General features: G+C 36.4%; 1 protein-coding gene across 4 annotated transcripts in view; it reads right to left on the bottom strand.

The window, feature by feature from the left end:
• The window catches only part of ARHGEF9 (Cdc42 guanine nucleotide exchange factor 9), a 199,690-nt gene that overhangs the window by 59,773 nt on the left and 113,154 nt on the right, over positions 1 to 26,763 (bottom strand). For all 4 annotated transcript variants that reach the window (XM_030305957.1, XM_030305952.1, XM_030305955.1 and 1 more), the window contains one exon: positions 13,273 to 13,452. In XM_030305957.1, coding sequence (XP_030161817.1) covers positions 13,273 to 13,452 — 180 coding nt within the window. The remainder of the gene's footprint in view (positions 1 to 13,272; positions 13,453 to 26,763) is intronic.

Raw genomic sequence — 26,763 nt, forward strand, 5'->3', positions numbered from 1 at the left:
ACGGGATCTGGTTCCCTTTGGGAATTTGGCTGGGAAATGGGTGAGGGAGATGGCGCTGGTGAGTGCCTTTGTTCCCTGCCAAGCTGAGCTCTGTCCTCCGGGGGTCAACAACTCTCCCTTCCGTTGTTCTCTAGCCCTCCCATTCTCAGAGCAGAGCTGTTGACTTATTCCAGATGTTAAGTCCTGCTGGCTGTCAGAACTCACCAAGTCAGGCCCCTCAGCTTTTGCAAGCCAGACTCGGGAGCTCTGCCTTGCGGGGTGGGCTGGCTGCCCCTCCACCACCCTGGCTCCCTCCGCCAGTCCGTGTAGTACGCACCGCCTCTCCGCCCTTCCTACCCTAGTCTGTGGGCCTTGCGTTTACGATTGGCTCCAGAGAGTCCATTCTGCTAGTCTCTTGGCGGTTTTCTGGGTTATTTAGGCAGATGTGGGTGGAATCTAAGTGGTCAGCAGGATGTGGTGAGCCCAGCGTCCTCCTACACTGCCATCTTCCTTCAGTCTAGTCGGTTTCATTCTTCTATATGGCTGTGTAATACTCCATTGTGTGTGCGTGTGTGTGTGTGCATGTGTGTGTATCATTTTTATTTATCCATTCATCAGTTGATGGACATTTGAACTGTTTCTATTATTTGGCTATTGTTGCTAATGCAGCTATAAATTTTGGGTTGCATGTATTTGAATTAGTAATATTTTATCCTTTGCATAAATACCTTGTAGTACAATTTCTGGATGAGGTAATTTATTTTTAACACTTTGAGGAATCTCCATACTGTTTCCCTGGAAAACTGCACCATCTGCATTCCTACCAACAGTGTAAGAGGGTTCTTTCTCTGCATCCTTGCCAACATCTGTTATTTCCTGTGATTATTATAGTCATTCTGATATGTGTGAGGTGATATCTCATTGTACCTTTGATTTGGATTTCCCTGATAATAAGTGATGTTGAACATTTTTTCATGTGTCTATTCACCATATGTATGACTTCTTTGGAAAAATGTCTATTCATGTCTTCTGCTCATTTTTTAACTGGATAATTTGTTTTTCAGGTGTTGAGTTTAATAAATCTTTTACATTTTGGATACTAACCCTTTATCAGATATGTCATGCAAATATCTTCTCCCATTCCTTTTAGTTTTGTTTAGCTTGCCTTTTAGTTTTGTTGATTATTTCCTTTCCTGTGCAGATGTTAATCTTGATTATGTAACAGTTTCCCTTGCTATTGTTTCCCTTGCCTCAGGAGACATATCTAGTATGAAGTTATGGCTCATGTCAAAGAGGTTACTTATTGCCTATGTTCTCCTCTAGGATTTTTTCTTTGACATTTCTAACAGTCTCAATTTATTAGCCCCCAACATTTGCTTGCCAATATCTAAGTACCTCTGTCTACTCACTTTAGCTTTTATGAAGCTTTTGTTTAAGCAAGCAACCAATAATATTTGTTATACTCCTCCTGTTCTTTTATGCATGGTTTGTTATATATATAAATATATATGTATAAATATGTATAATATGTATATATATATTTATATTTATTTATATATATTTGTGTGTGTATATATATATATATTTATTTATATATTTATATTTCAGGGGTGGAATTTAGTGATTCATCACTTGTATATAACACCCAGTGCTCATCCCAATGAGTGCCCTCTTTTATGCCCATCACCAATTTACCCCAACTCTACCCCCCATGCAACATCCCTCCAGGAACCCTCAGGTTTTTCTCTGTATTTAGGAGTCTCTTAATGCATTGTTTGCCTCCCTCTCTGTATTTATCTTATTTGTCCTTTCCTTTCCCTATGCTCACCTGTTGTGTTTCTTAAATTCCTCATATGAGTGAAATCATACGATATTTGTCTTTATCTAACTGACTTATTTTGCTTAGCATAATACATTCTAGTTCCATCCATGTCATTGCAAATGGAAAGATTTCATTATTTTTGATTGCTGAGTAATATTCCTCTCTCTCTCTCTCTCTCTCTCTCTCTCTCTCTCTGTGTGTGTGTGTGTGTATACCACATCTTTCCCATTCACCAGTTGATGGGCACTTGGACTCTTTACATAATTTGGTTATTGTTGGTAGTTTTGCTATAAACATTGGGGTGCATGTACCCCTTTGAATCATCATTTTTGTTTCCTTTGGATAAATACCTAGTAAGGCAATTGCTGAATTATAGGGTAGCTCTATTTTTAATTTTTTTTTGAACCCCCACACTGTTTCCCAGAAGTGGCTGCACCAGTTTGCATTCCCACAAACAGTGCAAAATGTTTCCAGTGTTTTTGCATCCTCTCCAACATCAGTTGTTTCCTGAGTTGTTAATTTTAGCCATTCTGACAGGTGTGAGGTGGTATCTCACTGTGGTTTTGATTTGTATTTCCCTGATGATGAGTGATGCTGAACATCTTATCATGTGTCTGTTAGCCATCTGGATGTCTTCTTTGGAAAAGTGTATGTTCATACATTTTGCCCATTTCGTCACTAGATTATTTGTTTTTGGGGTGTTGAATTTGATAAGTTCTTTATAGATTTTGGATACTAAAATATATATTAGTATCAAAATGTCATCTGATATGTCATTTGCAAGTATCTTCTCCTATTCTTTCAGTTGCCTTTTAGTTTTGTTGACTGTTTCCTTTGCTGTGCAGAAGATTTTTATATTGATGAGTTCTCAATACTTTCTTTTTGCTTTTGTTTGTCTTTCCTCCAGAGACATATCTAGTAAGAAGTTGCTGCAGCCACAGTGAAAGAGGTTGCTGCTTGTGTTGTCCTCTAGGATTTTGATGTTTTCCTGTCTCACATTTAGGTCTTTCATCCATTTTGAATTTATATTTGTGTATGGTGTAAGAAGGTGGCCCAGTTTCATTCTTTTTCAAACTGCTGTCCAGTTGTCCAAACACCATTTGCTGAAGAAACTGTCTTTTCTCCATTGGATATTTTTCCCTGCTTTGTTGAGGATTAATTGACCATACAGCTGTGGGTCCACTTCTGGCTTTTCTATTCTCCATTGATCTATGTGTCTGTTTTTTTTTTTTTTTTTTTTTTTTTTTTTTTTTTTTTTTTTGCCAGTACAATACTGTTTTGATGACTACAGCTTTGTAACGTACCTTGAAGTTCAAAATTGTGATGCCTATGGCTTTGCTTTTGTTTTTTTCAGAATTGCATTGCTGTTCAGGGTCTTTTGTGGTTCCATGCAAAATTTTGGATCATTTGTTCTAGCTCTGTGAAGAATGCTGTTGGCACTTTGATAGGGATTCCATAAAAATTGTAGATTGCTTTGTGTACTATAGACATTTTTACAATATTTGTTCATTCATGAGCATGGAATGGTTTTCCATTTCTTTGTCTCACCACCACTTTCTTCCATCAGTGTTTCACAGTTTTTGGAGTAAATATCTCTGACCTCTTTGGCTAGGTTTATTCCTAGGTATCTTAAGGTTTTGGTGAAATTGTAAATGGGGTTGATTCCTTGATTTCTCTTTCTGCTGCTTTGTTATTTGTGTATAGAAATGCAACAGATTTATGTACATTGATTTTGTATCCTGTGACTTAGCTAAATTCATATATCAGTTCTCACAAAGTTTTTGTAGAGTCCTTTGGATTTTCTACATAGAGTATCGTGTTGTCTGAAAACAGTGAAAATTTGGTTTCTGTCTTGCCATTTGGATGCCTTTCATTTGCTTTTGTTATCTGATTACTGAGACTAGAATGTCCAGTACTATAAATAACAGTGGTCAAAGTGGACATTGCAGTCTTGTTCCCAATTGTAGAGGAAAAGTTCTGTTTTTCCACAATGAGGATCATATTAGCTGTGGGTCTTTTGCATATGGCCTTTATAATGTTGAGGTATCTTCCCTCTATCCCTACTTAGTTGAGGGTTTTTATCAAGGATGGATGTTGTACTTTGTCAAATGTTTTATCTGCATCTATTGAGAGGGTCATGTGGTTCTTATCTCATCTTTTATTCATATTGATTGGTTTTCAAATATTGAACCACACTTGCAAGCCAGGAATAAATCCCAGTTGATTATGGTGAATGATTCTTTAAATGTACTGTTGGATTCAATTTGTTAGTATCTCGTTGAAAATGTTTGCATCCATGTTCATCAGGGATATTGGCCTGTAGTTCTCTTTATTAGTGGGGTTTTGCTTTGGGAATCAAGGTAATGCTGGCCTTGCAGAATGAGTTTTTAAGTTTTTCTTCCATTTCTACTCTTTTGAACAGTTTCAGAATAGGTACTTACTCTTCTTTACAACTTTGGTAGTGGAGGGGGATCCAACATGGTGGGGTAGAATTCTCCTGTGAAGCCATCTGACCCTGTACTTTTGCTTTTTGGAAAATTTTTTATTACTGATTTCTTTGCTGGTTATCTGGTCAAGTTTTCTATTTCTTCTTGTTTCAGTTTTGGCAGTTTAAAAATCTAGGAATTTATCTATTTCTTACAGGTTGCCCATTTGTTAGTATATAATTTTTCATAAAATTATAATTGTCTATATTTCTGTGGTGTTGGTTGTGATCTCTTCTCTTATTTGTAATTTTATCTATTTGGCTCCTTTCTCTTTTTGATAAGTCTGGTGATGTGTTTATCAATTTTATTATTTTTTTCAAAGAACCAGCGCCTGGTTTCATTGATCTGTTCTGGTTTTTTGTTTGTTTGTTTGTATGTCATTTTTTTTATGCCTTAATCTGTATTATTTCCTTTCTGCTTGCTTTAGGCTTTGTTATTTTTCTAGATGCTTTAGGTATAAGGCTAGGTTGTGTATTTGAAATTTTTCTTGCTTCTTGAAGTAGGCCTGCATTGCTATACACTCCCCTCTGATGACCACTTTTCCTGCATCCCAAGGTTTTGGGCCATAGTGTTTTCATTTTCATTTGTTTCCATGTATTTTTGTATTTCTTCTTAAATTTCCTGACTGACCCATTCATTCTTTAGTATGGTGTTCTTTAACCTTCATGTATTTGTGGTCTCTCCAATTTTTTTCTTTTAGTTGAGTTCAAGTTTCATATCTTTTTGGTCAGAAAAGATGTATGATATAATCTCAATCTTTTTGTATTTCTTAAGGCCTGATTTGTAACCTAGTATGTGATCTATTTGGACAATGTCCTCTGCGTACTTGATAAATATGTGTATTCTGCTGCTTTTAGGATGGAATGTTCTAAATATATCTGTTACATTAATCTGGTCCTGCGTGTCATTCAAAGCCACTCTTTTCTTATTGATTTTCTGGTTGAATGAAGAGTTTCAGAATATTTAAGTGGGATATTAAAGTACCCTACTATTATTGCATTAGTATCAATTAGTTCCTTTATGTTCATTATTAAGTTCATTATGTATTTGAGTGCTCCATGTTGGGTGCATATGTATTTGCAATTCTTATATCTTCTTGGTAGGTTGTCCCCATTAGGATTATATATTATCTTTCTTTGTTTCTTTTATAGATTTTTTTGAAATCTATTTTGTCCAATATAGGTATTGCTACTCTGGGTTTTTTTTTTTTAAATCCATTTGCCTGATAAATGTTTCTTCATACCCTCACTTTCAATCTGCAGATCTTCAGGTCTGAAATGAGTCTCTTGTAGGCAGCATATAGATGCATCTTTTTTTTTTTAATCACTTCTGTGACCCCATCTTTAGATTGGAGCATTTAGTCCTTTTACATTCAAAGTAATTATTCATAAATATGCATTTATTGCCATTTTGCTACTTGTTTTATGGTTGTTTTTGTAGCTTCTCTCTCATCCTTTCTTCTCTTTCTCTCTTTCATAATTTTCTAGTTTTCTTTAGTGATATACTTGGATTCCTTACTCTATTATTTGCATATCTATTACCAATTTTTGATTTGTAGTTGCCATTTAGCTTATATATAACATCTGCATATAGAAATCTATATTAAGCAGAGGGTTGCTTAATTTTGGACTCATTATTTACTACTCTCCCCTTACCATTTCAGATATTTTGTATTATATTTTATTACCTTTTATTTTGTGCTTCTCTTAGTTGATTTCTACAGATATATATACTTTTTTTTTTCTTTTGTGATTCCTGTTTTTTATACTCTTAGTTTTGGTTTGTGGTTTCCGCTCACAAAATCCTCCTTAATATTTCTTGTAGGGCTGGTTTAATGAACATGAGTTCTTTTAACTTTTGTTTGTCTGAGAAACTTTATCCCTCCTTCAGTTCTGAATGATAGCCTTGCTGGATAAAATATTCTTGACTGATAATTGTTTTCTTTCAGCATTTTCAATATTTTGACCATGTCCATCTGGTCTGGAGGATTTCTGAAAAACTCTTGTGACAGCCTTATGAGTTTTCCTTTGCATGTAGCTGTCTTCTTTTCTTTTGCAGCATTTAAAATCCTTTCTTTATAACTACTTTTTACCGTTTTAATTACTATGTGTCTTGGTGTGGATCTCCTTAGGTTAAATTTGTTGAAAGAATCTCAGTGCCTCCTAAATCTGGATCTCTCTTTCCTTCCCTAGATTCAGGAATTTTTCAGCTATTATTTCTTCAAATATATTTTCTTCCCCCTTTCACTCTCTTCTTCTGAGAGCTCTATAATACAAATATCAGTTCATTTCATGGAGTCACTGAGTTCTCTGTTTTCATTATCCAATATTTGTTTGTCTCTCACCTGTTCAGGGCAAGCAATGTAGTTTAAAAAAAAAAACAAAAACAAGCAAATCAGTATATTGAAAGTATGATATACCATGATTAAGAGGGGTTGATCCCAACCCAATACACTACATTAAAGGAATAAATGAAAAATCATATGTTCACTTAGGTAGATATATAATAATCATTTAGAAAAACACATATATGATAAAAGCTACCAGAAAATTAGGAATAGAAAGAAATATCCCCAATATCATAAGGTCAACCATGAAAACCTAAAGCTAATATCATTCTCAATGTTGAATTACTGAATACTTGTGCCTAAGATCAAGTACAGAACAAAAGATGTCTTGTTTTACCGTTTCACCTGTGCAATAATAAAAGAGAAGGCAAGTAGATTGAAAATGAGGAAATATGGGGAGACTAGGTGGCTCAGTTGGTTAAGCGTCCGACTTCGGCTTAGGTCATGATTTCATGGTTTGTGAGTTTGAGCCCTGCTTTGGTCTCTGCTGACAGCTCAGAGTTTGGAGCCTGCTTCAGATTCTATCTCTCCCCCTCACTCTGCCCCTCCCATACTCATGCTCTGTCTCTCAATAATAAATAAATGATAAAAAAAATTAAATAAAAAAGAAAATGAGGAAATAAAACCAATATAGCATTGTGTGTCAACTATACTCAAAAATAAAAAAAACAAAAAAAATAAAATGAAGAAATAAACTACCTTTGTTCGGAAAGGACATGATGAATGGATAAAGAAGACATGGTGTGTATACACGTGTGCGCACACACACACACACACACACACAATGGGATATTATTCAGCTATCAAAAAGAAAATCTTGAGCCTGGGTGGTTCAGTTAAGTGTCCAACTTTGGCTCAGATCATGAACTCATGGCTGTGAGTTCAAGCCCCATGTTGGGCTCTGTGCTGACAGCTCAGAGACTGGAGCCTGCTTCAGATTCTGTATCTCCCTCTCTTTCTGCCCCTCCTCTGCTCGTGCTCTCTCTCTCTCTCTCTCTCTCTCTCTCTCAAAAATAAATAAACATTAAAGAAAATTTTTTAAAAATAATGAAATCTTGTCATTTGCAATGAGGTGTATTATGCTAGGTGCACTAGAGTGTATTATGCTAAGCAAAATAAGTCAGTGAAAGACAACTATCATATGATTTCACTTATATGTGAAATTTAAGAAAGCAAACAGATGCATGTAAGTGAGGGGAAGGAAAATAAAATAAGATAAAAGCAGAGAGGGGAACCTGGGTAGCTTAGTCAGTTAAGAATATGACTCTTGGGGCGCCTGGGTGGCGCAGTCGGTTAAGCGTCTGACTTCGGCCAGGTCACGATCTCGCGGTCCGTGAGTTCGAGCCCCGCGTCGGGCTCTGGGCTGATGGCTCAGAGCCTGGAGCCTGTTTCCGATTCTGTGTCTCCCTCTCTCTCTGCCCCTCCCCCGTTCATGCTCTGTCTCTCTCTGTCCCAAAAATAAATAAACGTTGAAAAAAAAATTAAAAAAAAAAAAAAAGAATATGACTCTTGATTTTGGCTCAGGTCATGATCTCATGGTTTTTGAGATTGAGCCCCGCATGGGGCTCTGTGCTAGAAGTACAGGGCCTGCTTGGGATTCTCTTTCCCTCTCTGTCCCTCCCCTTCTCACTTGCTCTCTCTCTCAAAATAAATAAGTAAACATTTTAAAAAAGATAAAAGCAGAGAAGGAGGCAAACCATAAGAGATCCTTAACTATAAAGTACAAATTGAGGGTTGCTGGAGCGGAGGTGGGTGGGGAGACTGGATAAATGGTGATAGGCATTTTGAGGGCACTCATGATGAGCAGTGGGTGTTATATATAAATGATGATCACTAAATTCTACTCCTGAAACCAATACTATACTATATGCTAACTAACTTGAATTTAAATAAAATCTTGGAAGAAAAAAAGGAAATGACAGGATGCAACTGTATGTTTATAAATCCTAAGAAATCTACAAAAAATACTATAACCAATTATTAAATTCACTAATGTGTCAGGATTCAATGTCACTATACAAAAATCAAGTGTATTTATATCTCATAGCAACAAACTACAGGACATTGAAATAAAAATACTCTTTACAGTAGCAGCAAAAAAAAAAAAAAAAACACCTAGAAGTTGATTTCTAAAAATAAGGTCAAGATTTATACAATAAAAAACAGAAACAATGCTAGAAGAAATTATAGAAGACTTAGATAGATTGATATTTGTTCATGGAGTGAAAGCCTACAAATTTTCCCAAAACTGATCTACAGATTTAATTTAATCCTAATGAAAATGCTGACAAGGTTTTTGTTGGTTGGTAGAACTTAGCAAGCTGATTTTCCCCCTGTTTTACAGAGAAAATATGGATGTATGTATTTTATAACTTTAAGTTCATAAGTTTATTTAAATATGTACTTGAGTAAGTTTAAGGGGAATAGCATGTTTTGATTTATATATGTTGTGAAATAATTACAAATAGGTTAATATCCATCATCTCATATACTTACAATAAAGAGAAGAGAAAAAATTATTCCTTGTGATGATATACATTTATATAGAAATACAAATCACCTAAAATAGCCAAAGTTGTTTGGAAGAAGAATGAATATGGAGTACTAACACTATCTGCTTTTAAGACTTGCTATGAAACTACCTTAATCAAGACAGTGTGAGAATTTTTTTTTAACCTATGTATGGTGATAGACATTAGCTAAATTTATTGTGATCATTTTTTGGTGATCATTTTGCAATACATACAAATAGCAAATAATTATGCTGTACATATGAAACTAGTATGTTATATGTTAATTATATCTTAATTAAAAACAGCAACAACAATAAATAATAGCATGGTATTTGTATATGAATACTCGCATAGATTACTGGAACACAATAATGTACCTAAAAGTAGACCCACATGTATATGATTGACTTTTGACCAATGTGTCCAAGTAATTCAATAGAGAAATTAAGTTGTTTCAAGTGGTGCTGAAACAACTAGATATCTATATGGAAACAAATTAACCTCAACCATTATTTTGCACCATATATAAAAATTACCTCAAAAAAGATCATATACCTAGATATAATAAACAAAACTACACAACTTCTTTAAGAAAACAGGAGAAAATCTTTGTGACCCTGGGTTAAGCAATGTGTTCTAAAATAAGATACAAACCACATGAACCATTAAAGAAAAAAGTGATAAACTGAATTTCAGCAAAATTAGAAGTTTATGCTTTTCAAAGACACTCAAAAAAATGAAAGGATACACCACAAAATGGTAGACAATCTTTGCAAATCACATATCTAACAACTTATAAATAATAAATTAAAAATCTCTCAAAACTGAACAATAAGAAAACAAACAACCTATTTAGAAGTGGGCAAAAGACATGGACAGATATTTCACCAAAGATTTTATACAGATGGCAAATAATCACATGTGAAAATGTTTAACATCATTAGTCATTAGGAAAGTACAAATTAAAATCACAATGAAATACCACTACACACCTATTAGAATGGCTTTTTAAAAAAGAATAAAAAGAAAAGAAAAGAAAAGAAAAAGAAAAACACACCTATCATGAAAAAGAGTGATCCCACAGATGGAAACAATCTACTAAACAATCCAGATATCCTGGAATGCACTGGTGAATGGGTGGTGTATTCATACAATGGAATATTACTAAATAATAAAAAAAGAACCAACTACTGATACATGCAACAACATGGATGATATCAAAGTCATTTTGTTAAGTAAAAGAAGCTAAGCACAAATATTATTACTGTATTATTCCATTTATATGACACTGTAGAAATAGTAAAATTATTGTAACAGAAAGCAGATCAGTGTTTACCAAGGGCCAGGTATGGGAGCAGAGATTGGCTACAAAGGGAGAATAAGAGAACTTGATGAAGTTACAGAAATGTTTTATATCTTGATTATGATGGTAGTTACACAGCCATATACATTTATTAAAATTCACCAAATTAGGGGCGCCTGGGTGGCGCAGTCGGTTAAGCGTCCGACTTCAGCCAGGTCACGATCTCGCGGTCCGTGAGTTCGAGCCCCGCATCGGGCTCTGGGCTGATGGCTCAGAGCCTGGAGCCTGTTTCCGATTCTGTGTCTCCCTCTCTCTCTGCCCCTCCCCCGTTCATGCTCTGTCTCTCTCTGTTCCAAAAATAAATAAACGTTGAAAAAAAATGAAAAAAAAATTCACCAAATTATATGCTAAAAATTGGTGAATCTTAGTGTATATAAATTACACCTAAACAAAGCTGATAAAAAAAAAGACCTTGTAGGGGTGCCTAGGTGGCTCAGTCGGTTAAGCATCTGACTCTTGGTTTTGACTCAGGTCACAATCTCATGATTTCATGAGTTCGAGCACTGTGTTGGGCTCTGCACTAACTGTGCAGAGCCTGCTTAGGATTCTAGGTCTCCCTCTCTCTCTGCCCTTCCCCCACTCGCACTGTCTCTGTCTCTCTCAAAATTAATAAACTTTTTTAAAATGACACTGCAGAACTGAATAATAAAAAGGTAAATCCAATTTTTTTTAAAAAAAGGCAAACTAACATGTAAAAGAATGATAATATACCATGTGTATGTAGAGTTTATCCCAGCAATACAATGTTCATTTAACATACAAAAATTAGTCAATCCAAATTAACCACTTTAATAGATTTAAGGGTAAAAGCATGTAATCACTTCCACAGATCAGTGGTACTTTTTGTTCCCCACGGGACATTTGACAACGTCTGGAGACATTTTTGGTTGTCACAACTCGGTGGTGGTAGGGTGCTACTGGCATTCAGTGGGTAAAGAACAGGAATCCTGTTAAACACACTATAATGCACAGAGAAGGCTCCAAATGAGAACCACTATTCTATATTCCACTTTCACAAGCAACACTATGCTTATGATGTCTATACACATTGCTATAAGATACATACATCAAGTCTGTTGTTTGTTGCTATAATGTACATACATCTAGTCTGTTGCTTCTTGCAACATAATACCCCACAGTAAGCATCCTCTATATATTTCTTATTAATCCCCTGATGGTAAATATTTAATTTGCTTCCATTTGCACTCCACCACATACAATACTGCCATTCAATCCACAGCCTTGCAAATGCTCCAACCTCTATAAGAATTTCCCTGGGATATATATTCAGGAATGGAAACACGACATCATACACATGTTTAACTTTGATATATACTGCCCAGGTATTTCCTGAAATGGCTAGACCATTTAAAATACTGTGCAGAAAAAGTTAATTTTTCAGACCTGAGATTACTATTCTTAGAAAGGCCTGCTTGGATGCTTGGCTCTTGACTGGTATCTTGGAACTTGGATCTCAAGAGGGTTCTCACCATTCCCTGGCAAGAGTAGCTCACTGTGCTTAAACTGTTTGTATAAACAATGTGGTTTATACTGAACACCTGCTTCTATTTTGGGAGCCTGGAACTTTGGTACATGCTAAACAGAACATGCCTACATGACCAGTCCCCTATAAAAATCTTGGGTACTGGGTCCGTAATGAGTTTCTCTGGTAGAAAACATTCATATGTATTGTGACAACTCATTGCAAGAGGAATTGAGTGTATCCTCTGTGATTCCACTGGGAGAGGTCTCTTGGAAGCTTGTACCTAGATCCCTCCAGACTTTGCCCCATGTGCTTTTTCCTTTTGTTGATTTTTCTTTGGATCTTTTATCCATATAAATCACAATCATGAGTATGAGTATGAGTATATGAGTATTTTTCTTTGGATATTTTATCTATATAAATCACAATCATGAGTATGAGTATATGCTGATTCCTTCTAGAAAATCACTGACCATAAGAGTGGTCTTAAGGATAATCCCCCAATGAACATTGCCATAAGCAAAGCAGGAGCATTTACAAAATGATTTACTTCTAACTGCACACTTTTACGTGTCATTTGAATTTTAATCATGTTATTACCTCTTTAGAAACCAATACTTTATAAAAAAAAGAGAATTGTCAAAACAACTAAGTCACCTGTAAATGAGACCCAAAAGATGTTACAGAACCATAGAAGTATACAACGAAGTCTTCTTATATTCCAGATGAGGAAGCCCAAAGAAGTTAAGGGCCTTATCCAAAGTTACATAGACTGTCATTACAGACACAGGAATCAAATCCTTGCTTTCCTATTTCCTAGTTCTCCTTCCTCTAAGTCACATGGCCCCTTTTCCTACACTTCTCACTTCCTCTACTTTAGAGTACCTTACCTCTCTAAATGCCTTGAAGGGGCCTACTTTCATGCTGACTATATTTCTCAGATTCCTGGATTTTCCATGCAGTGAATATGTTCAGAGTTTCTTTCAAAATAGTGGGTCCCACAGAAACTGAACCCAACAGGTACATAAAAAATAAGATGAAGAAAATCCTACTTGTAGCTGTCTTGAAGGAGAGAAATGCATGGTAAAGAAAGAGTCCTAGGCCAAATCACAGTGCCCTTCCTAAGTCCTCATACCCTGGCAATGGGGTTACATCAGGGTTAAAAGTATCTATCCATCACCATAGGACAAAGAAGCTGAGCAGGACCAGAAAATTCAGACACTCCTTCCATTTCTTCCTAACCTCTCTCAAAACCATCCCCATGGGGGAAGATGCTTACGTGCTCCAGGAAGCAGGGTCCTATCTCACTCAGGTGGGGGTCATCATTGTTGTACTGTTTCTCCAGGTCTCTCACGAAGCCCATCTGAAACCTGTAGATGTCTTCAATATTCCCAAAGATCACCTTCAGTTGCTCATCGCTGAACATGTCTCTTCTCTTCCGGCATTGCTTCAGGTAGCCCTGCACACAAAGGAAAAGCCCAGTATGAGGATGTTCCTGACTCCTCGAGGGCTTTACCATTTATTATGCACGGAGAAGATTCATTACTGTTCTATGAAATAGACAAGGAATAATCATTTCCATTTTTCATATGAGGAAATAAATGGAGGTTGAGAGAATGAAGCTACTGTACCAGTGAGTAATTAGGGAAGTTGGATCGCAAGGAAAGTTCTTCAGAGTGCAGAATCCAGAGTATAGAGCTTTTCCCACCATTCTAACCCCAAAAGTCATAAGGCCTTTTCTCAGAACCTGATTAAGCACAAACATTTTTTACTATTTTAGTAGTTATAGATTTAGCTAGATCCATTCATATCTCAAAAGTCTTATTTTTATAGGACCAATCCAAAATGCATTAATAACATTGACAATTTGGAAACACAGGACAAGTCAGGAAACTTCCCAACAGGGAATAAGAATTAACAAAACCAAACCATTCCTTGAAGAGAATTTCTTAGCCATCTAAAATAGCTGACCAGGAAAGATCATCGGGATGAACTTGGCCAACAAGTCCACAAATGCCCAGGCATGGTGTTTGTAACAGAGTTAGCATTCAACACACATTCATGAATAAATAGATGAATTAATATAGCTAGTCATTGATGATAGGGTAGAATCAATGAAAAAGATTCTGATAAGAGAGCACTAATGTAACACAACCAGCCTCAGGGCACATTGTAAGTCAGGGTAAAATGAAAGGAAAAAAAAGGAAAAACAAGCAGCCACCATCTTCCATTCTGAACCAACTGATGTAAAATTTTGATGGCCACTACCCTCATCAGAAATCATTAGCATTAAATGTTCTTGGTGAGACTAAATTATGGTGATTTGCTTTCATCTAAATGCTAAACGTGATTTTTGTAACATCTTAAGTGTTGAGCTCCTAATGAGGAATGTTGTAGTCACTAACAACTGTCTACAGCTCCACTTTGTCTCCCCTTAACACAGCTTCCAATAAAACCATTCATCTAGGCATATTCCATGAAGATCCTCATCCCTGGCTTCAATGCCTTTTACAACCTCTAACAAAATCTCACTTCTGTGATCACTTCTCACCTTCCAATTTAGCCATTAAATACTGTCATTCAACAATTTGTAGGTTAATAGTCTGTGCCTGTGTTGACATTTATTTAACTAATGGCTGTTGCTCTCTTTGATTGACATGCTCAAGTTGTCCTGCATTCATTCATATCCAATTCCTGGCCAGGAAGAAGATGCCTTCTATTTCCAGAATACCCTGTTAGTGCTAATCCCTTTATTGAAATAGCTCCCAAAATTCTGCCTCTCTAGAAATCATTCCTTGACTAAGAGATAGAGAAATAAACTCCCTGCCTAATATGTAACTCCCAGCATTTGCTTGTTTTTGTCTCCTTCCTTTCTCTCCCCCATCTCACCTCCTCTCTCTCACCCTATCACCTTTGGAAGTGTCTTAGCTATAGTGGAGAAGGGAAAGCAGTTCCATTCCAACATTAGGCAAAGGGGCAGCGATTTCCTCCCAGTTTTCTCCCTAAGGTAGGCCTCTGAGCACAGCTGGAAAAAAAAATGGTAACAATGTCACTTCAGCATGTCATTTCTGGATAAGTAGTAGGTATTGGTGAGTAACCACATTGGGAGACATAAGAAGCCATGCTAGACAGCTCATTCAACCCCCGAGAAGAAAGTTCAGAAAATACTTAATAGTTTTGTTCATTGATCCTGTTTGAAAGGTCTCAGGAAGATAACAAATAACTATCACATCCCCAAAGTGCATCAGGGATGCTAGATCTCAGCGTCAGTATGGAATATAACAGAAATGAAAAGGGAAAAAAGTGGGTTCTGAGAAAGAAAGAACTGATAGATACATCAGTACAGCTTCCTAATTCCCTAAATATGCAATTTATTGCCATTATCAAGGACATAATTTTCTATCATATATGTTGTAGCAAGGGACTATTAGTTATATAGGAAGAGAAATGTAACTGCCCATAGGATGGTGAAACCCTAGAGTGTTTTGTCAACTTGTTTTTCTTAAAAGTGTATATATACCACACCTTCTTTATCTACTCCTGTAGTATTTATCAGTTGATGGACATTTGGGTTCTTTCCATAATTTGGATATTGTCAATAGCACTGCTATAAACATTGGGGTGTATGTGCCCCTTCGAATCAGCATTTTTGTATCCTTTGGATAAATACCTAGTAATGCAATTGATTGCATATTGGCAATCAAAAGGAATGATTTTTTTTTCCATTTTCAATGACATGGATGGAACTAGAGTGTATTATGTTAAGTGAAATAAGTCAGAGAAAGACAAATATCATATTATTTCACATATATGTGGAATTTAAGAAACACAACAGATGAACATAAGGAAAGGGAAGGGAAAAAAAGATAAAAACAGAGAAGGAGGCAAAGCATAAGAGACTCTTACAGAGAGTCAATAAGAGAACAAACTGAGGGTTGCTGGAGGGGAGGAAGGTGGGGGGATGGACTAAATGGATTATGGGCATTAAGTAGGGCACTTGTTGGGATGAGACTGGATGTTATATGTAAGTGCTGAATCACTGGGTTCTACTCCTGAAACCAATATTACACTGTATGTTAACTAACTTGAATTTAAATAAATTTTTAAAAAGTGAATGTCAGATATAAATATGTTTTGATGCATTTAGCTTGATGGAATATCATATAGCTATTAAATATGATTAGAAGCCTGGCTAAAAAGGAGAGGGAAGATGGTGGCAGAGTAGGAGGACCATAGGCTCCTCTCATCCCATGAACACAACTAGATAATTATCAAATCATCCTAAATACGCCCAGAAATCAATCTGAAGACTGACAAAACAAACTCCACAACTAAAGGGAAAGAAGAGGCCACATCAAAGAAAGTAGAAAGTATGGAGACATGGTTTAGGGGAAAACCAGACTGCAGGTGCTGTGGAGGGGAGGGAGCCATGGTTGCAGAGAAAGGTGAGAGAGAGTAGAGCACACAGGAGAATGCACAAGGAGAATGTTTCCTCAAAGACATTGGCTTGGAGAATGAGAGGGGCTGAGTTTTGTGAGTTCTTGCAACCACTGGGACTAAAGGCCTGGAGTTTTAAAGGTCAGCAGGCTTGGCTAGGATAGAGCCTGGAGAGCACTGCCCTGCTCCTGGAGAGAAGGGAGGCAAACAAACAACTCAGGGCAGAAGGCATGGAAACAGTGATTTGAAGAACACCTGGGGCACACAGTGGGGAGATTATCCCCTCTTCTTGGAGCTTCTCTGAGAGGCAGAATTCACTGAGACACCTTTTCCAGCAAGAAAGGAGCTGGCTGGCACCATTTCACTCCTCTGCAACTCAGAATAAATGCAGTGCCACCTGCCAGAGGCAACAAGGAACTGACACTGGCTGCCTAACTTGATTACACCGAGTCTCACACCCCTGTGCTCCGGTGGGACCACCCTTCTTGGTCAATCTTGCCTCAGTCTCAGTGAAGCAGGCCCCTCTTGCAGAAGACGAGCACAAAACCCTGCCCAGACCAAAGCCTGGAGTTTTATTTTGTGTTGTAGTTTTTGGGTCTGTTTGTTTCTTTTTCAAATTTTTATTTACATTCTAGTTAATTAACATACAGTGTAATATTAGTTACAGGAGTAGAATTTAGTGATTTATCACTTACATGTAACACCCAGTCCTCATCATAACTAATGCCCTCCTTAATGCCCATCACCCATTTAGCCATCCACCCACACATATCCCACCAATAACCCTGAGTTTGTTCTCCATTCTTATGTGTCTCTTATGGTTTGTTTCCCTCTCTCTCTCTTTTTCCCTTCCCCTGCATTCATCTATTTTGTTTCTTTAATTCCACATATGAGTATAATCATATGGCATTTGTCTTTCTCTGACTGACTTATTTTGCTTATCATAATACATTCCATTCACATTGTTGCAAAAGGCAAGATCTCATTCTATTTGATGGCTGAGTAATATTCGATTGCATATACATACCACTTAATCTTTATCCATTTGTCAGTCGATGGATACTTGGGCTCTTTTCATACTTTGACTATTGTTGGTAATGCTACTATAAACATCAGGGTGCATGTGCCCCTTCAAATAAGTATTTTTGTATCCGTTAGGTAAATACCTAGCAGTGCAATTGCTAGGTCATAGCGTAGTGCTATTTTTAACTTCTTGAGCAACCTACATACTATTTTCCAGAGTGGCTGCACTAGTTTGGATTCTCAATAACAGTAGAAGAGGGTTCCCCTTTCTCCACATCCTTGCCACTATCTGTTGTTTTCTGTGTTGTTAATTTTAGCCATTCTGACATTTGTGAGGTGGTATCTCATCGTGGTTTTGATTTGTATTTCCCTGATGAAGACTGATGTTGAGCATCTTTTCATGTGTCATCTGGATGTCTTCTTTGAAAAAAAATGTCTATTCAATATAAAAAGCTTGTGCACAGCAAAGGAAATAATCAACAAAACTATAAGGCATTCTTTGGAATGGGAGAAGATATTTGCAAATGAAATATCTGATAAAGAGTTAATATCCACAATCTATAAAAAATTATCAAGCTCAACACTTAAAAAACAAATAATCCAGTTAAGAAATGGGCATAAGACATTTAAACCCTGGAGTTTTAAAGGCCAGCAAACATGGCTGGGATAGATCCAGGAGGGCACTGTCCTACTCCTGGAGAGAAAGCAGGCAAAAACCCAGAGGCAGACAGCATGGAAACTATCTGAAAAATACCTGGGGCACACAGGAAGATTATTGGCTCTTCTCTGTGTTCCTATCTGAGAGGCAGCTTCCATGGAGTTGCCTTTCTGGGAATAAAAGACACATTTCCCTCCTCTGACCCTCAGCATAAACAAACAGCCACTTTCTAGAAGCAGCCCAGTGCAGATACTGGCTGCCTAAGTTGCTTACACTAAGTTCCATACTCCCGTGCTCTGGAGGGATGTTCTTTTTCAGTCAAACTTGCCTCAGTCCCAGTGCAGCAGGCCCCTCCCCCAGAAGACCAGAACAAATCCCTGATCAGACCATGTCTCCCAACCAGAAAGTTCTGTAGTGCCTCAGTACTCATGCAAGTAGTATCAGGTATCATTTCACAAGCAGACCAGAGAACACCTAGTTAAAACTAGCCACATTCAAGCCAAGGACTAAACACTGTCCAAAGCAGGCAAGGAGAGCCTCTGCAGATGACTGGCCTGAGAGATAGAATAGTCAAAAGACAACAGGGGCACCTGGGTGGCTCAGTCAGTTACACACCCGACTTCAGCCCAGGTCATGATCTCACAGTTCATGAGATCAAGCCTCACGTCGGGCTCTGTGCTGACAGCTCAGAGCCTGAAGCCTGCTTCTGATTCTGTGTCTCCGTATCTCTCTCTGCCCCTCCCCCCTTGTGCTCTGTATCTCTCTCAAAAATAAATAAAAATATTTAAAGAAGACAACAGCAGAGGGCATGAAGCACACACAAGAGACATTCACTGAAGCACCAAGCCCCTACATGTCTTGAAATCATTATTTTCAGGAGCAGTAAACATATCTAGCTCCTCTAACCCAGAGAATTAGACAGAGACTTAGATAAAATACCATGACAGTGAAATTTATCCCAAATGAGAGAGTAGAAGAAGTCCATCGACAGAGATCTAAGTGAAACAGATACAAGTAACATGACTGATGGAGAATTTAAAGCAACTATCATAAGGATACTCACTGGGCTTAAGAAAAGAATGGAAGACTTTAGGGAGACACTTACTGCAGAGATAAAAGATTTAAAAAGCAATCTGTCAGAAACGAAAAATCCAATAACTGAGATTAGACACAGATTTGATGTGATGAACAGCAGGCTGGAAATGCAGAGGAATTAATTAGTGATACAGAAGACAAAATAATGGAAAATAATGAAGCTGAACAAAAGAAAGAAAGAATTATGCTACAGGAGAATACACAGGGAACTCAGTGACACCATCAAACAGTATAACATCTGTATTATAGGAGTTCCAGAAGACAGAGAAATGGGGGAAGAAAATTTATTTGAGCAAATAATAGCTAAAAATGTACCTAACCTAGGGAAGGAAACAGACATTCAGATAGAGGAGGCACTGAGAACTCCCATCAAATCAACAAAAGCAGGTCAACACCATGACATATTGTAATTAAATTTGCAAAATATACTGATAAGGAAAAATTCTTAAAAGCAGCAAGACAAAAGAACTTACAAGGGAAGACCAATAAGGCTAGGTGGATATCTGTCAAAAGAACTTTGGCAAGCTAGATGGAGGTGGCATGATACAATACATGCTGAATGAGGAAGTCTGCACCCAAGAATACTCTTTCCAGCAAGGCTAGCATTCAGAATAGAAAGAGAGATAAAGACCTTCCCGAACAAACAAAAACTAAAGGAGTTCCTGACCAGTAAACCATCCCTGCAAGAAATATTAAGGGGACTCTTTGAGTGCAAAGGACAGACGAAAAGTGACAAAGACAAGAAAGGGTGAGAAAGAATATCCGGAAACAATGACAAAACAAGTAATAAAATGACAATTAATACATATATACCAAAATTATTTTGTAAGTGGAGTAAATACTCCAATCAAAACACATAGCATTTTCTGAGGTGCCTGGGTGGCTCAGTCAGTCAAGCATCAACTCTAGATATTGGCTCAGGTCATGATCTCATGATCTGTGAGACCAAGCTCCACATTGGGCTCTGCATTGACAGCATGCTGCCTGCTTGGGATTCTCTTTCTCCCTCTCTCTGGCCCACCCCTGCTTGTTTTCTGTCTAAAATAAATAAATAAACAAACAAAAAAGACATAGAACTATCAACAGTACAATAGCCAAACAATTGAGAGAGCCCAAATACCTATTGACCAATGAATGCATAGAGAAGATGTATGATTATATATATATATATATATGTGTGTGTGTGTGTATGTATACATATATATATGGTATATATAAATGGTGGTATATGGTATATATACTATATATATATATATATATATATATATATATACATATACCATGGATGACTAATATATATATATATAATATATACATATAATGTGTATGTATATATATATGTGTGGTATATGGTATATATACTATATAAATATATATATATATATATATATATATATACACACACACACACACACACACACACACCATGGCTGACTTTACATGTATATATATATATATATATATATATATATATATATTTCAGCCATCAAAAATAATAAAATCTTGCCATTGGCAACAATGTGGTTGGTGCTGGAATGTATTATGCTACTAAGTGAAGTAAGTCAGTCCAAAAAACACCATAGGATTTCACTCTATGTGGAATTTAAGAAACTAAACAGATGAACATATGGGAAGGGAGAGGAAAAAGAGAAGAAAGGGAAACAAACCACAAGAGACTCTTAGTGATAGAGAACAAACTGAATGTTGATGGAAGGAGGTGGGCAGGAGATGGGCTAGATAGGTGATGGGTATTAAGGTTAGTACTTGTTGTGATGAGCACTGGATATTGTATGTAAGTAAAGTATCACTAAATTATAGTTATGAAACCAATATTGTACTGTGTGTTAATGAAAATTTGAATTAAAAAAAGACATAGGGTGCCAGAATGGATAAAAAAACATAAGACCCATCTATATGCTGCCTACAAGAGACTTGTTTTAGACCTAAAGACACCTGTAGATTGAAAGTGAGGGGATGGAGAAACATTTATCACAGAAAAGGATATAAAAAGAAAGTCACAGTAGCAATCATTATATTGTACAAACTAGAATTAAAACAGACACTGTAACAAGAGATGAAGAAGGGCACCATATAATAATAAATGGGATAATCCAATGAGAAGATATAATAATTGTAAATATTTATGCACTCAATATGGAAGAATCCAAATATATAAAACAATTAATAACAAACATACAGAAACTAATTGATAATAACACAATAATAGTAGGGGACTTTAACACCCTACTTACATCACTGGACAGATTATCTAAATAGCAATGAACTCGGAAACAATGGATGAATGACACAGTGAAACAGATGGACTTAACAAATATAATCAGAACATTGCATCCTCAAAGAGCAGACTACACATTCTTTTCCGGTGCACACAGAACATTCTCTGGAATAGATCGCATATTAACCAACAAAACAAACCTCAACAAATCGTAGATCTAAGTCATCTTTCTGACCACAATGCAATGAAACTAGAAGTCAAACACAAGAAAACATTTTGAAAGACCACAAATACATAGAGGTTAAACAACATGTTAATAAATAATGAATGGGTCAACTAGGAAATCAAAAAAGAAATTTTAAAAATGCATGGAAACAAATGAAAATGAAAACACAATGGTCCAAAATCTTTGGGATGCAGCAAAAGTGATCTTAAGAGGGAAGTCTATAGCAATACATATCTACCTTAAGAAGAAATAAAAATCTGAAATGAACAACCTAACCTTACACCTAACGGAGCTAGAAAAAGGACAGTAAACAAAGCCTAAACTCAGTAAAGGAAATAATAAAATTTATATCAGAAAATAACGATATAGCATAAAAAAAAGATCAATGAAACCAGGAGGTGGCTCTTTGAAAAAATTAATAAAATTGATAAACCTCTAGTCAGACTTACTGGAAACAAAAGAGGAAAAACCCAAATAAATGAAATCACAAATGAGAGAGTAGAAATAACAACAAAAACCACAGAAATATAAACAATTATAAGAGAATAGTATGTAAAACCATACGCCAACAAATTGGACAACCTGGGAGAAATTGATGAACTTGATTTGAATTTGAATTTGAATTTGAATTTGAATTTGAGAAATTGATGTTCAGAAACATATAGGCTACCAAAACTTAAACAGGAAGAAACAAAAACTTGAACAGACTAATAACCAGGAAATAATTTGAATCAGTAATAAAAAAAAATCCCAAGAAACAAAAGCTGAGGACCAGATGACTTCCCAGTGGAATTCTACCACACATTTAAAGAAGATTTAATATCTATTCTTCTCAACTATTCCAAAAAATAGAAAAGGAAAGAAAATTCCAAATTCATTCTATGAGGTCAACATCACTCTGATTACAAAACCAGATAAAGACTCCAGTAAAAAGAGAACACAGGCCAATATCCCTGATGAACCTGGATGCAAAATTTCTCAACAAAATAATAAACTAAATCCAACAAAACTTTAAAAAATTCATTCACCACATTCAATTGGGATTTATTTCTGGGTTGCAAGCCTGGTTCAATATTCACAAATCAATCAACATGATAATTAATAAATAAATAAATTATTAATTAATAAAATTAAGGATAAGAAACATATTAATTAATAAAATTAAGGATAAGAAACATATGATCAATAGATTCAGAAAAAGCATTTAACAAAGTATAACATCAATTCATGCTTAAAATCCCTCAACAAAGTAGGAGTAGAGGGAACATACCACAACATAATAGAGGCCATATTATGAAAAACCCACAGCTAATATCATCCTACATGCGGAAAAGCTAAGAGCTTTTCCTCCATGGTCAGGTGTAAGACATTGATGTCCACTCTCACCACTGTTATTTAACACAGTACTAGAAGCCCTAGCCACACCAATCAGACAACAAAAGGAAATTAAATGCATCCAAATTGGCAAGGAAGAAATCAAACTTTCACTATTTGCAGAAGACATCATACTCTATATAGAAAACCCTAAAATTCCACCAAAAAAATGTTAGAACTCATAAACAAATTCAGTAAAGTTGCAAGATACAAAATGAACATAGAGAAATCTGTTGCATTTCTACATACCAATAGTGAAACAGCAGAAAGAGAAATGAAGGAATCAATGCCAATTACAATTGCACTAAAAACAATAACATACCTAGGATTAAACCTAACCAAAGAGGTGAAAGACCTGTCCTCTGAAAACTATAAAACACCAGTGAAAGAAACTGAAGATGACACAAAGATATGGAAAGACATTCCATGCTCACAGATTAGAAGAACAAATACTGTTAAAATGTCTCTACTACCCAAAGCAATTTACACATTTAATGCAATCCCTATCAACATACCAAAAGCATTTTTCACAGAGCTAGAACAAACAATTCTAAAATTTGTATGGAACTACAAAAGACCACAAATAGCCAAAGCAATTTTGAAAAAAAAAAAAAGCTGTAGTCATCATAATTCTGGACTTCAAGCTGTATTAAAAACCTGTAGTCATCAAGACAGTATGGTAAAAGAAAAGACACATGGACAAATGGAACAGAAAACCCAGAAATGAACCCACATCTATATGGTCAATTAATCTTCAACAAACCAAGAAGGAATATCCAATGGGAAAGATAGTCTCTTCAACAAGTGATGTTGGGAAAACTGGACAGTATTATGCAAAAGAATGAAACTAGACCCTTACATACACCACACACAAAAATAAATAAAAAATGGACTAAAAATATAAATGTGGGAATTGAAACCATCAAAATCCTAGAAGAGAATACAGGCAGTAACCTCTTTGACATCAGCAGTAGCAACTTCTCTCAGATATGTCTCCTGAGGCAAGGAAAAGAAAAGCAAATTTCAGCTATTGGGACTTCCTCAAAATAAAAATCTTCTGCATAGCAAAGGAAACAATCAACAAAACTAAAAGGAAACCTACAGAATGGGAGAAGATAATTGCAAATGACATATCTGATGAAGGATTTGTATCCAAAATATATAAAGAACTTATAGTAATCAACACCCCCAAAACCAAATAATCCAGTTAAGAAATGGGCAGAAGATGGGGTGCCTGGGTGGCTCGCTCAGTTGAGCATCTGACTGCCAATTTTGGCTCAAGTCATGATCCCAGGGTAGTGGGATCAAGACCTGCGTTGGGCTCCATGCTCAGCGTGGGGCCTTCTTAAGGTTCTCTCTCTCTCTCTTCCTCTGCCTCTCTCCCACTCTCCCCCATACCTTGCATATGCACTTTTTTCTCTCTCTTAAAAAAAAAAGAAATGGGCAGACGACATGAATAGACATTTTTCCAAGAAGAAATACAGATGGACAACAGACATATGAAAAGATGCTCAACATTAGTATCAGGAAATACAAATCAAAACTACAATGAGGGGCACCTGGGTGGCTCAGTCACTTAGGCATTCAAATTCAGCTTAGGTCATGATCTTGCAGTTATGGGTTTGAGCCCTGCATTGGGCTCTGTGCTGACAGCACAGAGCCTGGAGCCTGCTTTGGATTCTGGGTCTCCCTCTCTCTCTGTCCCTCCCCTGCTCACACTCTGTCTCTGTCTCTCTCTCTCTCTCTCTCAAAAAATAAACATTAAAAAAATTTAAAAAAAAACTATAACGAGATATCACCGCATACCTTAAAGAATGGGTAAAATCAACAACACAAGAAACAACAGGTGTTGGCAAGAATGTAGAGAAAGAGGAACCATCTTGCACTTTGGTGGGAATGCAAACTGGAGCATGCCACTCTAGAGAATAGTATGGAGCTTCCTCAAAAAGTTAAAAATAGAGCTACCCTACAATTCAGCAAATGAACTAATAGGTATTTACCCAAAAAATACAAAGATACTAATTTGAAGTCATATATGCACCCCAATGTTTATTGCAGCATTATCTAGAATAGCCAAACTATGTAAGCAGCCCAAGTGTCCATTGACTGATGAATACATACAGATACACTGTGTGCACACACACACACACACACACTAGAATATTACTCAGCCACCAAAAAGAATGAAATCTTGCGACATCTGGGTGGCTCAGCCAGTTAAGCGTCCAACTTCTGCTCAGGTCATGATCTCATGGTTTGTGGGCTCGAGCTCTGCATTGGGGTCTGCTCTCTCCCTCTCTCTCTGCCTCTCTCCCATTTTCTCTATTTCTCAAAAATAATACATAAGCTTAAAAAAAAGGAATGAAATCTTGCCATTTGTAATGATGTGGATGGAGCTAGAGAGTATTATGTTATATGAAATAAGTCAGTCAGAGAAAGACAGTTAAAGATATGATTTCACTCATATGTGGAATCTAAGAAACAAAACATGAGCCAAGGGGAAAAAAGAAAGGCAAACCAAGAAACAGACTTTTAATTATAGAGAACAAACTGATGATTACTAGAAGGGTGGTGGGTGGGGGGATGGGCTAAATGGGTGACGCAGATTAAGGAATGCACTCGTTGTGATGAACACCAGGTGGTGTATGGAAGTGTTGAATCAACATATTATGTACCTGAAACTCATATTACACTGTATGTTAACTAACCATAATTTAAATAAAAACAAAAAAACCTGTCTAGAAACATGAAATAGTGTTTATGAAATAACATTAAAAAGTAGAAACAAATGATATGTCCCCATAATTATAGCTCTGTAAATACATACATGTATTTAGACATATATGTATAAGTATATACATATGTATACATACATATATATATTTGCGTATATATATATTACACATATTATATATATATATATATATATATATATATATATATATATATACATACAGATTTTTCAAGCAATTATACAAAAGTTCAAACAGTTCTATTTGGTGAATTCTGATTGTATTTTTCCTATTTTCAATCTTCCTCTAATGGTCTTGTCTTTTGCATAAAACTGGAGAAAAAAGTCTTTGTGAGAAAATGTAAAGAATACAATCTCAAGAAGCCTACCTTGAGAACAGTATTATCAAGGAAAGAGGGAGAAACCAATGTTTTCTAAAAATCATCAGTCCTATTTAAGACACATGGCTTTCCGATGGGATTCCAAATAGAAACTGCCCTTATCAAGGAAATAAGAAATAGGACATAAGAATATGGGGGTAGTAAGAGAGCCCCAAAATGTCGCATTTAGCCACTACCCAACACAACTACCTAGGCTTCTGAGGGGAGAAACACCAGGAGAGATCACTAGTCCCTGGAGTCTTGCTTTTATTTTTCATCCTCTTCCTTTGGCTGACCTGGTGACTATATTAGTTTTCCACAGAAATGGTGAAAAAAATGCTTGGCTTAGGGGTCAATCAATACTTATTTCTTCTCATTCACTCATTTTTTGAGGGCACATAGATTAAGGTGAGTTGGCAGTGGAATGTGACTGTAAAAAACCTAATGTCAGTTTATGTTGGAGGAAAAAAATAAACAAATTGAGAGGATAGAATGAGAGAAGTAACAGGAAGGTGTTACACCACGGCAGGAGAGCAGAGTTCAGTTGTGAGTCCTGTTTTCAGAAGAAAATGGAGAAAATAATACAGAGTTAAAGGGGAGTAGGCAGGGT

The sequence above is a fragment of the Lynx canadensis genome, chromosome X, assembly GCF_007474595.2.
Source record: "Lynx canadensis isolate LIC74 chromosome X, mLynCan4.pri.v2, whole genome shotgun sequence".
Classification (NCBI taxonomy): domain Eukaryota; kingdom Metazoa; phylum Chordata; class Mammalia; order Carnivora; family Felidae; genus Lynx; species Lynx canadensis.